The sequence below is a fragment of the Periplaneta americana genome, chromosome 15 (assembly GCF_040183065.1).
Source record: "Periplaneta americana isolate PAMFEO1 chromosome 15, P.americana_PAMFEO1_priV1, whole genome shotgun sequence".
NCBI classification, from domain to species: domain Eukaryota; kingdom Metazoa; phylum Arthropoda; class Insecta; order Blattodea; family Blattidae; genus Periplaneta; species Periplaneta americana.
The window spans coordinates 61,688,299-61,706,141 of record NC_091131.1 but is presented as its reverse complement, the minus strand read 5'-3'; the positions used below and the strand labels follow the sequence as shown (position 1 = coordinate 61,706,141).

The 17,843-nt window shown below is 38.4% G+C and overlaps 1 protein-coding gene across 1 annotated transcript; it reads left to right on the top strand.

Annotated features, from left to right (window-relative positions):
• The first annotated feature begins 5,590 nt into the window (after positions 1 to 5,590).
• LOC138715004 (gastrula zinc finger protein XlCGF7.1-like) lies at positions 5,591 to 17,512 on the top strand. The gene is made up of 4 exons (XM_069847378.1): positions 5,591 to 6,228; positions 8,309 to 8,419; positions 14,819 to 14,901; positions 16,828 to 17,512. The coding sequence occupies exons 1-4, from the start codon at positions 6,103 to 6,105 to the stop codon at positions 17,435 to 17,437; spliced, it is 930 nt and encodes a 309-aa protein (XP_069703479.1). The 5' UTR covers positions 5,591 to 6,102; the 3' UTR covers positions 17,438 to 17,512.
• The last annotated feature ends 331 nt before the right edge of the window (positions 17,513 to 17,843 follow it).

The window sequence follows — 17,843 nt, the reverse complement described above, 5'->3', positions numbered from 1 at the left end:
AGGGATTAATATTTTAATCGAGACTGGTAATTAAGTTTAGGTAAAAATTTGCTTTTTATTTTATATAGATGTAATGAGTGGGTCTTATTATTATTTTTTTTTATTATTTTGACGGTTTCTGACGGATTTCCAGGTGTTAGACTGACGGGATACAATTTATATGTTGGGAACACTGACTGAAACGCATTAGTAGGAGATGGACAAGAGGGAAGAACAGTTCGAAAATGACAGAGGAGACTCTTTGGTGAATTGCAATGAAATGCAATGATTGTTGGAAATACATTATTCCACCAACATAAACGAAGAAGATACACATGAACATGTTCATGGGATGAAAGCAGACACCAGACAGACTATGTGCTCCAACCACGAGAAAGTCTCTGCCGGATGAGACGAAGCGGGGTAATACTGTGAATTAATCTTGATGTCATAAGATGTCATAAGGTCACACACGTGGGTACTCATACCTCTATTGGCTCGCTTTGACAGCACAATGAATAACATTGATACACACATGTTTATACTACCCTAGTTACAAAATTAGATCACTGTTAATCTCCTTGTCTTTTAATCTCTCCATACAGGAAATAACAAATGCAGGAGAGCGCATGGTTTTTAAACAGACGATATAACGATAATATTATCTATCCACTTCGCTCCAATAGATGACGCAATAGTAAGCACATTCCTTTCACGGTTGATCTCCTGGTTGGAGAACAGTACATACTGATACAGGCAAGATTCTGAAATTGCTTAGAGTTAGTATCGTCTTCAATGTCATTATCGACAGGTTGATTGCAGAACTGCAGAGGCGTAGCTCTGCTTACGAGAAGTTAATAGTTAGGAAGCTACATAGTTAGGAATCTCAAGCATCTGTGACGACGCACGGAGCCTCGAATCCTTCTATCCGGGGGGATTTGGACGGTACTTCATAAAACGAGTGTATGCACCTGCGAGCTCATATGTTGTCCGTTGAGGCTACAGAAGAAAAGGGGTTATTATCACTGGAGCTATATACAGAATGTTTCAAAAATACGGGGCATCATTTCAGGTATGTATTTCCCACTTACAGACAATCAAAACAGTTCATTACAACATGTGTCCGGAAATGCTTCATTTCCGAGTTATGGCCTTCACAACATTGAAATGCACCGGAACGTTTTTCTTTCCGCAGGTCGTTGTCATTACAGAAGATGTTCAAAATGTTCACCTCCTGCTTGAATACAGACCTCACATCGATGTCTCATTGACCTGCGAACACGATCCCAAACTCCAGGAGATTTGCGTATGTCCTCAGAACATGCCACAATTTGATTCCGAAGGGATTCCAAATCAGGCACCGGAGACGAATAAACCAATGATTTTAAATGGCCCCACAAGTAGAAATCGAGAGGGTTCAGATCAGGTGAGGCCAAGCAATTGGGCCACCTCTACCTATCCATCGATCAGGAAACCTTCGATCCAAGTACCGGCGAGCCGTACGACTGAAGTGTGCAGGAGCGCCATCATGCAAGAAGTGGAGTGTCTTCTAAAACATGAGGTATGGTGTTTTTCAGGAAGTTTGTGTACGCCTGCCCCGTAAGTCTGTTTACAAGTACATGGGGTCCAACTAATCGATCACCAATGATACCGGCCCACATGTTGAGGGAGAACCGCACCTGGTGATGAGATGGAACAGTTGCACGTGGGTTTTCATACGCCCATACATGCCGATTGTGGAAATTTGTTATGCCATCTCGTGTGAACTGTGCTACATCTGTAAATAATACTAAGGCAGGAAGGTTCGGATTTACACCACACTGCTGCAAGAACCACTGACAGAACCTAACTCGTGCAGGGTAATCTGCTGGTGACAGGGCCTGTACACGTTGCAAATGATAAGGATACTGTACAATTGAGACTCTTTCAACAGTCTCCAGACAGTCGTATGAGGAACATTGACTTGCAACGCTACGCTTCGTGTGCTGATAGAAGGAGTCATGTTCACAGCCTCCAGAATCTCCTCCTGTACTTCTGGAGTTGTAGATCTTGGTCGTCCCCTTCCCAAACCAGGAGAGTTAAATTTTCCATACTCGCACAGACGTAATGGAGACGTACAAATGTCTTCTGATCTGGACATTGTCGCTGTGGGTACCTCTCCTGGTACAAACGACGAGCCAGCGCAGCATTGCCGTCCGCCTTACCGTAGGCCTACATGAAGTGTATCTCTGCCAGCTCTTGATTTGAATACACGTCGCACAGTCTAACGCCTACACAACACTGAATGTAACCTTCGCCTCGGAATGAACTGTCAGAGTGCCCTCTTAATGTCTCCTTTGACGGCAACGACCTGCGGAAAGAAAAAAGTTCCGGTAAATTTCAATGTTGTGAAGGCCGTAACTCGGAAATAAAGCATTTCCGGACACATGTTGTAATGAACTATTTTGATTGTCTACATGTGGGAAATACATACCTGAAATTATGCCCCGTATTTTTGAAACACCCTGTATACAAGTACATCCTGGGAAAAAATATTTTTGGACATTTATCCAAACGTGAGAAAAACGCTCCGGATGCTGTTGTTAATCTGTTCGGCAGAACGGTCGTTTTCAGCACTAAAGAGAATAAATAATTTTTTAAGATCTAGAACAGCACAGGCTTAATTAATTCACTCTCTGTGCTTTACAGAGAGTCAGAAATAGTGTAGCCTGTGGACTATAGCGAGGTCATCCGTTCCTTTCCAGAGAAGTTCTTCGCGTGAAAATGTGAGCTTGTAATTACAAATGTAAAAATTATATGTAAAAGAATATAGTTGGTAGGTACTTGTCTATTTCATTTCTAAATCTGGTTTTCTACTTTCTGAAGTCAAAGTACGTTAAATAAATAACAAATAAAAGTAAAGTATGGGTTAAACTAGCGCTGAGTTTCCTTCGTACTCCACTTATACACCTTGTATATACGAATCTGTGACGGGTTAGGTTTGGTTAGTTTAGGCTTTTGTTATGCATTTTCACGTACGATCAAGTAAAATCTCTACAAAGAATCCCTTATGAATTCCCATAGAGAATCCCTTACGAATTCAACGATTTTAATTCCAAAAATCACCGGAACTACCTCAACGCTACTTTCAAAGTTTGTTTTTTGCTACATTACAAAAAAAGGGGCTCGATTCTGTTAACTGCCTAGCGACTTTGGATCTATTCGGGCCTGCATAAGATAATAAAACATAATGTAAAAGAAAATCCAGTGTACACTAACGTGAAATTTTCGTAACGTCACTCTAGGTTATGTTGGGAAGACTGAAGAAACAGTTGAAAACAGTTCAAGGTGTATTACGAAGGGAAGTACCTATTCGCTAGTTTAGCCCAAAATAGCCTATTTACATTTTCTAGCAAAATTTGAGGTTTTCTGTACCACGCGACACTGATGGTTTTTTGACGGAAAAAGTGGAAAAAAGGTATAATTTTCAGAGGGAAGGTAGTTTGGAATGTGAAGAATTCGTATAGGAGGGGCGTATATTGTGTATGTTCAAGGTGTGCGCTGGACACCCTGTAAATTCGGTAATCTCATTTTTTATTTTAAATTGTTTTATATAATGCAACAATAATTTTAATTTATCACAATTTAAATGCGTGGTAATCTCATTGGAAGTTAACGTATATAGTTCAAGACTAATTTTAATTCATTACCATTTAAATATTTTAAATGCCTGCTGGTTGAATGTGCACACCATCCTCAGAACGGCTTTCATTTTATAACGTACACTCTGCCTGACGAAGTGGGATGAGTTCTGGTCTGGTTGTCCTGTCCGTACAAAAGAACATCCCCTGCTGAGAGTTACTGCTATAATTCTCTGCGCGCGCAAGGTGGGGATACTCGCTTCTCTCAAGCTCGCAGGTCGTCCTGTATACAGGCAGCTCAACTTGTCAATAGCGGTACAAAATATTGTGTTTGACGTGTGTGTTTACTGTCTGTGTGAGTGAATTTACTGTGTTTAGGTTTTACTAGGGTTCATAGTTGTGTGCCAGCGCAGGTGAACAATTTAAATTACTTATTTAATAATAATAGCACTTGGAAATGTACACTGTAAAAGATCTTTCACAAAAGCCATTCTCTTCTCGCCCACTAGGAGAGAGAAATTACATATAGTGAATAAGGGTAGACCTTCCCCCGCCACTTCCGAATTTAGTGCGACAATATAAAACAAAAACCAAACAATATACTAGACATTTTTCTATTTCACAATATGAAATTTTAAAATAGTTAGCGGGTTGTGGAACTTCAAACAGGTTATTTTGCTAGCCATGGTTATTGTTTGATGATAAATAATGCAATTTTGAATAACGTTATTTGTAGTTGCCTCCTTTCTCCGGCATTTGCAGGGCAGTCATTGAAACAAGGTGATTAATTTTTAAGAATTTGTGGTGCGAGTACTTTGAATAATATTTAAATGTCATTTTCTTTTAATTTTATGTCATTTTTCCTTTAGTTTAAGGGCATTTTAATGATCATTTTAAGTAGATTTTTAGGTCATCAACATCCGCCCCACAGTTATTATTTATAAATAATACTAAATTATATATTAAAAATGGCAGTTAATGTTGACTCGATATTTCACTTAGGCCTATAATAATTGTGCGAGATAGACCAACTATATATTTTAACAGAACACCCAAACTCCAGGTTCAGCATACGCCATGTCTTATAATAGGACGTCAGTCAACTGAAAACATATCACAAAATAGGTAAAAATTGGAAAGAATTGATCGGCGTAGATAACGTAAAAGTGAATTAATACGTGAAATGAAGAGGTAGAACATTTCACAATATAACACGAAACGCACATTTCACTTCACTTGGTATATGCAAGACATTTGGAAAATTATGGTTTATTTAACGACGCTCGCAACTGCCGAGGTTATAGCCTATCAGCGTCGCCGGTGTGCCGGAATTTTGTCCCGCAGGAGTTCTTTTACACGCCAGTAAATCTACTGACATTAGCCTGTAGCATTTAAGCACAATTAAATGCCATCGACTTGGGCCTGGATCGAACCTGCAACCTCGAGTACAGAAGGCCAGTGCTATACCGACTGCGCTACCCAGGCCGACTATGCATGGCATAAAAAAGCCTAAACTAATCTACCAGTAACCTAACCTGTCACAGATTCGTATATGCAAGGCATACCGTACCAAAAACCTAAACTAACCTAACCTGCTACAGATTCGTATATACAAGGCATACGAAAAGCCTAATATAACTTGTCACAGATTCTCGCACCGGATAACTTTGAAAAATTGAAGTTGGAAGTTTCAGTGTCGCGTGCTACAGAAAAACCAAAATTTGTAAATTCATTAATATTTAGTGATATTTATAAATTCATTTAGCAATTAAGTAATCATAATCTACAATAATTAAGACAATATACGAAAAAAAAACTTCATAACATACACCAATCTGAATTAACAGAATGCAAAATAAAATGTAAATGGGCCAGACGTGGATAGAATGGAAACTTTACAGAGTACGATCACAGTCTAACTGTGACGGTAGAGAAAACTCACGGCCTGCTAGATCTCACGCCCTTATCCTGTATACAATCAACATGGCCTGTGAGATTTAGGTCAAAACAACTCGTTTCGCGATGTGGCAATTTTTGTGGACTACAAAATAATGTTCTCGTTTTACGTTATTTACATTATCAAGCTACATAAACTACCCATTCTGATAGTACGAGTGTTCATTTTATGATACGACCATTATGTGTTATCTGTTGAATTACAGCTTAATTTATCGGATTTGGTTATGTTGTCCACGTTATTACCTTGTTTCGACAAACGGACGATGAGTTATAAAATTGGCTTGGTTGTCTCATATTCTTTAAAATTATTAAAAATAATAAATCTCCCTTCAGGAGATAATTGTAACATTTAGGCTCCTTGTTTCCCCAGTTCAGTGCCTTGCTAGTACACATCAGAATTTCGTCTTAATGTTATCGTGTAAACTAATACACTCTAATGTGTGATACTATAGTTACATACTTGTCAATATGACACGACTGTCCGTCTGCATTTTAAATGATCAATTATCTGGAACTACGCTTTTGTAGCAAGTAGCACTGTAACATGGATGTTATTAAATTAGAAAGAGACGTGAACATTGAAACCATATATTCATCACATCTTGTAGAAGTGAAACATGAGGAAAAAGTCATAGCTGAACCATTCCCAGTCATAAAGTACGAACGCGAGGTGAGCTCTTGAATTTATACTTCAATTTATATTATTACTAGTGGCTTGTGCAGCAAATGCTGCAAACTAAGTTCATTAGATGTTCAAATAAATTTTTTTTCAGATTTATTTTCAATGAAGAATACTAATCATTTTGAAAGTTATTTGCTTCATAATAATAAAACATACACCCTCTTAATGTTTTTTATGCCAAGTACTTTTTCTTTAACCTATCCACTTTCAGTTTTTGAATTTCAACGCGAAAACCCGAGTAAGTTAACAATGTCAGGACGATCAGCGAGTTTTTCATGTGGGAGTAAAGCTATAGCTATTTCAGGTCATTGTGGATTGTAGGCGAAAGAAAAAAAATGTCAGGTTTGCTATGCTTTCTAACAATAGACATAGCATCTTGGTATAGCTGCTGCATGTTTTTAATAACAAACTGAATTCGAGCTCTAAATGTGTCAGTAATCCTGCAGGTCATGGCCTTCGTGTAATAGCGTATTGTTTATTGTAATGTGTGTTTTGTTCTATTCAGAAATGCAATTAGTTCTCAAAACTGACGAAAGACGGATTTTGTAAAATATAAAAACTAACGGTTCACTGAAAGTTACTATTATTCTGAAGATTCTTGGATGCCAAGCTTCAAAATGACGGGTCATTCATTAAAATCCGGTTCTGGACCCTGGACTCATTTCACCGGCATTATCAACATCTCATTAAGACGCTAAATAACCTAAGATGTTGATAAAGCGTCGTAAAATAACCTACTAAAAAAACGTTTTATCAGGTTTACATAGGCCCTACCATTGCGGGTAGAGGAGACAGCTTCATTGGATCCCCTTTTACAATATTCTCTCATTTTCTGTGCTTTCAGGTATTGTGCGTACATTCGGTAGTGTGTTCGGATTATCGAGGTTCTACTGTATTGCTCTCCTTCAAATTGTTGTTACATATAAGGTTTGTTCCAGCAAACAAATCAGAACGCTTTCCGAACTAATACCGAACTTCTTTCTACGCATGCGCCAGTTGTGTACGGTGTCAGAACTAGTTCGGGATTTTACGTTGTTGGAACGTTTCTTGAACTCTTCTTTCACTGCCTTCGGAGTTTCTTCTCATATTAAATTTACATTCATTTTCCGAACTTAATTATTCGTAAAATATATCACGATTTTATATTATATTATTAAGGCTCTGAGTTTATTGTCCATCTCGTTTCTTCATTATTTACTCTATCAATCTCAACAGTTTCATCTCAGCCGTCTGTATTAATCAGTATTCATAACTCTTTCTTGGTGTTCATATCTCGCTTCCTAATGAAGGAACTCTTAATGCGATTATTTTATATAATTTTAAATTAATAATATTAGTTTGTCTTTTAATCCATTCCCAACGATATGGTCATGTAATTTTGTCTTGTGTTGTTTACATCAAGAGTAGCATATGCAGGATGGAAGTGAAATAACCTTGCAGATTGAAAGGGACGATAGGGTACACTGAAATTAATAGAAAACCTATATTACGTTTTGTGATTAAATGCACGGTAAATTAGAAAATAAGTTTGAAGTTTCAGCAGTCCGATAACATCGCCGCAAACAACACGCTCCTCGTGATACAGATGTAAGAGGTCAACGACCTTGGTAACTCGGTGTGTCTCGCTAGATGAGCTGGCGATGTGTTGCAACCAACTCGCAGCGTGCAATTGCTTGAATTTAGAGGTTTTTTAATTAAATTTACACGAAAACCGTCCACAATATTGAAATACGCCAGATGGATAAATTATTATTTATTAGTTTTCCTATTGATATGGATAAAAATCACGATCTACTCGCAGTAGTTACCGAATAAGAGGTAGTTAAACGTTTGAGAAAAAAAATCTGAAAAAATTATTAACTTTCCACGAATATGATATTACAGTTTTCTGTTACATACAACATGAGCTAGTCACGCTGAAAATCTGCAAGGCTATTTCACTTCCACCTTTACAGTATAATAACCAAGAAAAGTACATCTTATTTTACTATTTTCTCACTTTAATTGCATCTAAACGGTAATTTCGTCTTACGCTTCTGATCAACAGCTAGTGAAATGTCTGTTCCAGGTTGACTTACAGTTGGACGTAGAAGAAAGGTTTCCCTCTTTGAGAGACAACCCTGTCAGCCAGATCAAGCCAGAGGAAATTGTCGTGCCAGTAACACTGCCTGATACCGAGGTCAGTTTCAACATCATGGGTCATGTACTAGATGTAGCAACTATAAAATTGCCATATGACGCAAAAAAACGGGTTTCTCTTACTTTTGAAGTGTCCCACCCGAAATGGAAATAGTAGTCAAAATTTCTATTTTCAGCAACTGAATAAAAATTTAGATAGAAAAATACATTTTCCCTTCCTTCTTTCCTTCGCGAAATATCAGTGCAATACGATGAATTATTTCTTCTGTGCTTTGTTTATTAGGCTACACTGTATTTAGAGCAGACTACATACTTGATTTAATTATTGGTAACTTTAAAAATATATCCTGCACTGAATACAGTAGAGCGTCTCGTTAGGCACAGTGGAAACGTAAACAAAATGCAGGTAACGTGTGGGGGGAGGAAGAGCCGTACGATAAACACGAGGGATGCACAAGGTTTTAGTTGCAACATTTATGGCGGAGCATTAATTGAACTTATATTTTCCAAAAACACACAAAACAAAAGAACACAAATTGCATGACGTTACCATAGACGCATTTTAACAAACAAGCAATTGTAGCATTGAAATAATTCAATATAACATATCAAATTTTCTTACAATTGCTCGTTTGTTAAAATGTGTGTCTGATAACGTTATGCAATTTCTGTTCTTTTGTTTTGTGTGTTTTTGGAAAATATAATTTCAATTAATGCTTCGCCATAAATATTGTAACTAAAACCTTGTGCATCCCTCGTGCTTATCGCACGGCTCGTCCTCCCCCCACACGTTACTTGCATTTCGTTTACGTTTTCATTGTGTCTAAACGAGATGCTCTATCGTATTGCAATTCTACTTTGAGATACGAAAATATATTAAGTTTTATTATTGCAGCGCAAAATTCTGTACGCTATAACTTAAAATGTCTAATGTGACTATAAACTGCTATCGTAACTTCTCTATATTGCAAATATAATCTACAGGTTTTTTTAAATATCCGATTAAATAAGTTGTCAATCAGAAAATATGTATTCGGTTGATGCATAAGTTCTTAGCGTTTTTCTTCGTCATCACAATACTCCGTTGTTAGGAAATTGTTTATCGTTTGTCATTTGTTATTTGGAGTGTGGTGCTTGGAAATAGCGGATTTCAAGAAAGTTTGTGCTATTTGCGGACCAAAGAACATGAAATGTCAAGTGGAAAGAAACGAACACTTTAGACATATTCTTCTATTTGAGTTTCATAGAGGAGCAAAGGCACCGCAGGTGGCTCGAAATATTTGTGCCGTATACGAGGAGAATGCCATCGGAGAAAGCACTGCAAGAAAATGGTTCTGTCGTTTCAACAAACGATACCCCGTACAAAAGTTATGTGTCTATCCACAAAAGAAGTTATGCGTCTGGTGGGATAAAGAAGGTGTCGTGTACTACGAATTGCTTCCAGGAATGTAACCATAACTGCTAACATTTAGGCCTATTTTCAACAACTCAGACACCTTGCGGCCGCAACTGAAAAAAATGATCGGGAAGACTGTATCAAATGCTGCTATAACACAATAATGCACTTCCACACTCCGCTGACATGACGAAAGTAGTTATCCAGGAACTTGGTTGGGAGGTGATTCCATATCTCCATATTCTCCCGATCGTGTTACAGATTGCCACATTTGTCTATTCATTATCCAACAATCTTCAAGGGAACCCCTTTGATAACTAAGATGCTTTACAAACTTGGTTTGACAACTTCTTTTAACTACAAACCAGCAGATTTCTTCAGACTCGGGATCGAAAAATTGTGACGGTGTTGGCAGAGAGTCATAGGTAATGTAGGAGAATATATTACGGATTCATTTCTATCTTCTGTTCATCTCACAGAGAAAAATTCTACGAACTTTTGCAGCAACCCAATATAAAATGCTGCTTCCATATTTCATGTGACCATTTCTGCGTGTATAATACAGCGCATGCATTATTTCCAGACACTCCCCCACTCTTCCTACAGAGCTGCGCACGAGATCCAATGAGTCTACTTACGAATTACAGAGGAATGGGTTAGTCTTTGCCTTGAACTCGGTAGACACACGCCCGTCCTTCCCTTCTATTCCTACCCCCTCCATAGAAACGTTGTTCCCGTAGTGCACATCGCAAGTGTCTTGACAAAATGCATGAGCTGTACATTTAAACATCTATCTATGGTATTCCTAACTGTAAACAGAATTTTGTATGCAACCTAAAATTTTCAACGTCGAAGGGGAAATGAATAATAATAATAATAATAATAATAATAATAATAATAGTAGTAATAATAATAATCATAATAATAATAATAATAATAAATGAAGTTGAGTATATTTTCTAAATATGTATAATCCAGTTAATAGCAAATAATAGCCGATTTTTCCTTATCACATTTATTCATTACCTCTGTTCCTATTCGTTCTTGGAACATATTTTTCAGTTTTTCAACCATGGCAAGATAAGTAAAGTCATAATTACAGACTGCAATTCATAAAGACAGAAATAAATTAACTAATCATAGAAATCACATTTTTTACATAAACTTCTGAAAGTTGCAACATAAACCGACAAGACTTATTTAGGCTTGCCAACTTTCGTAAGTAAAAATTAGGGACACAAACGTTACTGTCAATTTTATTGCACTAATTATTTCCACCTATCAATCCACATGTTCAACAGTAGTACTCTTATAACAGTATATGTATATTTTAAGAGAACCACGTCATTGGCAAAATGAATACAAAACAAGTTGAAAAACAGTATAGCCTAAATCTCTTATAAAAGAAATGTTAACGCTTTGGAAACTAGGAACCATCTTATTGATGTAATTACTAACCTAATATGACCTAACCTGAACTAACCTAACCTACGTAACAAAATATTTCAGCCACTCTTCTCGGAAAACACAGAGACGTTTACGTGATTTATCACTAGAACTATCAGATCGTATCACACGTGAGGGGCTGTGGTATTTTACAAGTCTTTGTTGTTGTCCTCGTTTATATCTAGAGTCTATATCTATCGTAGAAGTGATCATATAAATCTGTCTTTGCCCCCCCCCCACTTTTCCGCCGAAAACAATGAATGACGCATCAAGTGGAACAAAGTGGACATAATACTGAATGGCGCCAAACTAAAGTCAAAGTGCATAAGATAACCACAGAGGATAGATGATTCAGTAAGTATCCTGTGATCAAACCTGCCCTAACTTGTGTATTATGATCATTGCACCCGTTACTCTGTTGACACATCAACGAGAATTAACTTTCTGCCTTGATCATGCGTACTAGAATCATTTCTCCATTTCGTAAGCATGTCTGTATGAAACTGTGCGGAATTATCTTCCAATCCAGAGTAAATCCAACAATCTGATAGGAACGAAAATCAGCTGTAAATGCCTAATATACCATGACATCGGGATATTTTGATACATGTGCAAATTATTTCGGGACGCGGGATGCAATGGTCGAAATCGGGATTGTCCCGGAAAAAACGGGACGGTTGGCAAGCCTACTTATTGATAACTAATATGGCGCTTGACCGAATTTTCTACTAAATCGTCAAGACGGTACTTAATTTTTTGCATCACATATGCTACCGTATGAATTTAAGATACACAAAAAGAAAGAAAGAGCATCGAAAAATATTTTCCTTCTCAAACTTTCTTGAATGAAAAAGAAAAGAAAAAGTTAGAGAAGCAACAAGCAGATCGAAGAATCCGGACATAAAAGATCAAGAGAGAACAATATTTTTGGTTGGACAGGTCAAAATATTTAATCCGTGGATGATTACCAATATCCTTGTCCTTGGACACACAGACTTTGGATTTAGTGGCGAGTACATAGGAAGAGGATAGACATATTGTATATTACCACAGTCTAGTATATACAGTCACAAAGTTCAATATGTAGGAAATATGCATCCATAGATAGTTGCTAACCACTAGGATCGCTACTATCGCCCCATTACAGACAATGCGAAATAGTAAGTACCGGCACAGTCTATTGTTCCTAGTACCCTCACAACTCAAGCTTCGTGACTGTATATACTAGACTGTGATATTACTATGATAGTTTCCGTGAACACATATAATATAAGTTAACTGTTCACAGAATGTTTAGTAGAATTGATTTATTTTTCACATAATGTACGTGTCTATATGTTTGTGAATATGCAGAGAGAATACAGAATCGCGCACAAGCTGTTGATAGTGTGATTCTTTGAAAAGAAAAAAAATCAACTTTTACGTAAGATATTACTAATACAGTGCGCTGTATACACAATTTATCGGTATTATAGTCTAAGCGGTAGTAGCGCGAGTGTTCAGTGGGGAGATCCGACAGCTCTCTCGCGAACGAATCGGCAGTGAATGACGGTGATATAGGTTTAAAGTCTCGTACAAATAATGCACCGGTAAGGTAAGAGGTAATAAGAAAACATTATGTTGATCTTACCTTTTATCAAAGCATATGTTCAAAATTATGCCCACCTTTCTGGATATAAGAATCACATCTGTGTAGAAAATTCTAAAACACCTTCTGCAACTCTCTATTTGCAATTTCTCCAGCTCTTCAAGACTGTTTATTGTTCACAAAATCTTTCTGTTTTATATTCCCCCATAGATAAAAATCACAAACATTTAAATCCGGAAAACGAACGGGCGAACGTCCGCGACTAATTGCGCGATGATCAAACACGTTCCCTAATGTTTTTAACGATATAGCGGTTGTATGTGCAGTGCTGTTATCCTGCTGAGAGTAAGCAGACTTTTTTCATCTTCAGTCAATAGGCCTATTACAAAAAAAAAAAGTCGCAGTATGTTGGGACCAAAATTACACTGCGCGCAGTAATGCACCATACACCCACTTTCTGACCGTGTAAAGGCAGTCCACGCATTAAATTAGGGATTTCAGTGTCCCAATGGAGTGGACAAACCGTTTAAATGGAACCAAGCTTCTCCGTCATTAATTAAGATAGATCAACAGTACCATCATGAACAGTTTGCAGCATCCACTCATAAAAATACACTGCTGGATCCCCTTGCTGTAATGGATGAACCACTGTCACTCTCTAAAGGGTGCTATTCATAGACATTTCGCTAGCCCGCGCTACGAGCGTGGTAAACTAGCCCCGGCTATCGACTGGTTACTTGTACGGGATTCATATCATAATTATCATATCGCTAACACTGGTTTATGAATACGAAAATCGTTAGTTCGCTGATCATCCACCGGAAGCCCGCTCTAAGAATGTCTATGAATACGGCCCTAAAAAGTGCAGCATTTTCAGTCCTCTTAATGCTAATCGGCGTGAAGATTTCCTAGGACTTAGCTGCATTCTTGACTGAATATCTGTAAGTTTCTCCGATGTGATTCTTTTATCCAGAAAGGTGGACATCATTTTTAACATATGCTTTCATAAAAGGTAAGAGCAACGTAACGTTTTGTTTTTATCTCTTATCGATGCATTATTTTTACAGGATATAGGCCTAAATAACTGTCATTTACCGCGGATTCGTTTTCCTCCCGTGCGAAAGAGCAGTCGGATCTCCCCATTAAACGCGCGCTACGACCGCTTATAATGCCGATAAGTTGTACAGTGCGTCTAGAGATAGAGTGGACCACGGCGGCCTTGGACTGGGCTAGAGTTGCCGCATCTACTGCCAGATTTACATGTAAACAGCCGGCAAGACCACTCCATCTCTAGACGCACTGTATATACCGCGCACTATATATGGAGATACAAGTCTCAACGGCAATTTGTTTATTACTATGGGTTTTAGGGACATTGAATAGAGAGGGAGTAAAGCAGAGCAAAATTATATTGTAATCAAACTATCATGGAATAACACAAGACGAAATGTTAACTTTAGATGCCTGTAACAGTCGAACTGGTATTGCTGCTCAAAATATACGATACTCTGTCCAGATTAAAGTTATTCAAACCAGAGGTTAAACGAAGCAGGATCAGAAGGACTAGAATAGAGTCTTTTCTTGAGCTGAATTGAGCAGGGAACCAATCACATGGTCTCTCGGTCGCCAAATATAACTCTAATGTATTTTTTTCTATAGTAGCAACAGAAGGATCATGTGTACGCAGTACATCCCATGATTCGAAAACAGAATGGCAAGGCTTATTACAACACTAACACGTTTTACAACACCATGTCTGTGGTGAGATGCTTATCGTCTCAGAATGAACGGGTGACGATTTGGACAACTTATTCAATTAAAAAAGACATTAGATTGTTGCTTCATTTGACTGTTGTGACTCGAAAACAAAAGTCAAAAATTTTTTGTTATTTAAGATACTTCACTTACTTTTTTTTTCTTTAAGAATCAGGCTATGGAGGGCTTGTGCGCGAATTATAATCATCCTAAAGAATTTTACATACACTGTGTTTAACTTGTATCTTCAACAGGAGGACACTTGGGATATTCCTACTGCCGAATATGACCTCAAGAATGAAGTAACAATGGAAGACCCTAATATGCTCCAGTCAAGGTGAGAGTCATCCAAGTTTCTCTGACTGCTTTACAATAATCAGAAATGAACAAGTGAATAGATTATAAAGATAATTCTTATGCATAGTTTACACAGGGACATCATTTTATTTTTACTAACATTTTTAATATTAACCTGGCTATATCTTTGGATTAAGGTCTAGAACCGGAAACACCGCTTGCTCCCCCTTCCAAGACTGGAGTTCGATGATACTGGCATAAAATACAAATCACTTTACTAGGTATAGGAAGGAAGAAAAGTAGTTCATCCATTTATATAAACTAGGAAATATCGCAATTTTGAGTTTGATAATTTTCATTAGGTTTTTGTTTAATCAAAATACAATACTGTAGTCCACACCTGTGGAGTAACGGTCAGCGCATCTGGCCGCGAAAGCAGGTGGCCGGGGTTCGAATCCCGGTCGGGGCAAGTTACCTGGTTGAGGTTTTTTCCGGGGTTTTCCCTCAACCCAATACGAGCAAATGCTGGGTAACTTTCGGTGCTGGACCCCGGACTCATTTCACCGGCATTATCACCTTCATTTCATTCAGACGCTAAATAACCTAGATGTTGATACAGCGTCGTAAAATAACCCAATAAATAAATACAATACTGTATTAACACTTAGTGTTTTTACTAATGAATTGAGCTATCCATTCGGACTTATTAATTATGCAGTGTATATTGTACTGTTACAGCACATTAGCGTACAATATAGAGAATGAAGTTAAATTGAAAAATAATCATAATATGGATAAGGGTAATGGTGAAGATATCCCCGTAACATGCCATGAAGGCACTTGGGAGGCATGGAGGTAGAGCTCCATGCTTTCCATGACCTCGGCACTAGAATGAGGTGGTGTGGTCGGCACCACGCTCTGACCGCCTTTTACCTCCGGGAAAGACCCGGTACTCAATTTTATAGGAGGCTGAGTGAACCTGGGGCCGTTCTGAAAGTTTGGCAACAAGAAAAATTCCTGTCACCACCTGGGATGGAACCCCGGACCTTCCAGTCCGTAGCCAGCTGCTCTACCAACTGAGCTACCCGGCCACCCAATCATAATATGGATAGACTATTTAAACACACCCAATCATAATATGGATAGACTATTTAAACACATTTTTGAAAATGATGGCCGTTCATTTCGATACAGGCTTCAGATCTTTTGTGCATATTGTCGCACTGTAAACTATTGCATCTAATTCCAGTTACCAGTTTCGTCCTTCGTACTAGTAACTCATGTTGAAATAATTCTGTACCTACTCTATAAAAGAGTACCTTACGTACTGTAAATTCAGTTTTCACTTCCGCCCGATCCGAAAAGATAAAATTACTCAGACATGCTATCTACTGTCCGTCCAAGTAGTTATGTCGCAAAATCGTAGAAAGGGAGGAAATCACGTGACGGTTAATTACTTAACGAAGCCCTTTTATTTAAGTTATTTTAAACAGTTGTATAATATTACGTAGACGTCCAATTCCTAACAGAAATTAATGTTTTCAGAAAAGAGCTAAGACAGCCCAGCCACTAGTCTTTACAGAGGGGTGAACAGAAGCAGGTGGGGAAATCGGGATGCGACGTAGGCAAATGGACGACAGTACCTGTGCGTAAATATGATTCAATATTGAAAGCTCTTTCGTCACTGGAGAACGCGAACATATTTATGGAACGTACTATACTCACTAACTCAGTTCTGTTTACTATATGCGGCCTTGGTTCTGTGTGAAGGACAGTTGGAACTTCATTAGTAGAAGGGGTGGGAGTGAAGTACATTCAAAAATTCAGGTACAATAAAAATTGAAGTAAAAATAAAATGATGTCCCTGTATATTATGTAAATCTGAATTAGAGTACTTGTCAGTATGTCTTCCAAAATTTACTTATGTTAGTTCATAGCCTAACAAAGCTGTCTTGTTTCCACACAGCTTCCACGCAGTTGCTTGCGACGGTGCTGGCTCCACGGAATACGAGAACCATTTCATCAGGCGATCCAACGTGTTCGTGCGACGACGCAAAGTGCTGAAGGAGAAGCCGTTCCTGTGCGACATATGCGGCAGCGGCTTCGCTTACCGCAAGACCCTAGTCAGCCACATGCGCGTCCACACGGGAGAGAAGACCTACAAGTGCAACGTGTGCGGCAATGCCTTCGCGCGGCGCGGGGACCTGCACATGCACGGACGCAGTCACACCGGAGAGAAGCCATTCCGCTGCACTGTCTGCGGTAAAGAGTTCGCTCACCGCGGCAACCTTGTCACGCACGATCGTAGTCACACCGGAGAGAAACCGTACACATGCAACGTCTGCGGTAAAGGCTTCGGTCATCGCGGGCACCTCGTCACGCATGGGCGCATTCATACTGGAGAGAAGCCCTACACGTGCGCATTATGTGGGAAGTGTTTTGCACAGAGGGGCCAACTCGACAGACACATTCGCTACCACACTGGAGAGAAGCCGTATTCGTGCAACACGTGCGGGAAAGCATTTGCTCAACGCGGACATCTCGTCAGGCATGCGCGAGGACATACTGACAAGTAGGGCTTTCATATGCTGTGATTATGAGTTGTTTTTTGTTCATCGCTATTTTTTTGTATAATAAATTATTTTTTTGCATTGTGTCATTCATTTTCTAGTTGTTTGTACAACATATTCGCTATCGGCATAGTCTAGGGCATTGGTTTCCAAAGTGTGGGTCGCGACTCCTTAGGTGGTAGTATAAACCTGAGGGGCGTCGTGAGATGATTCATAAAATAAAACAAAAACTCCTTATTAAAATACATGTTGTATTTGAAAACATAAAAGTAAAAAATGTTTAATACGAATCAAGTACGCATAAAAATAATTAATGCGATAAATTTTCCTGTATTTGAAAAAAGCATTTTCTCAATTCCTAACTCTATATTCTATATAATAACCCTGCCTCTTTCTTTTGGAAATTAAGGAC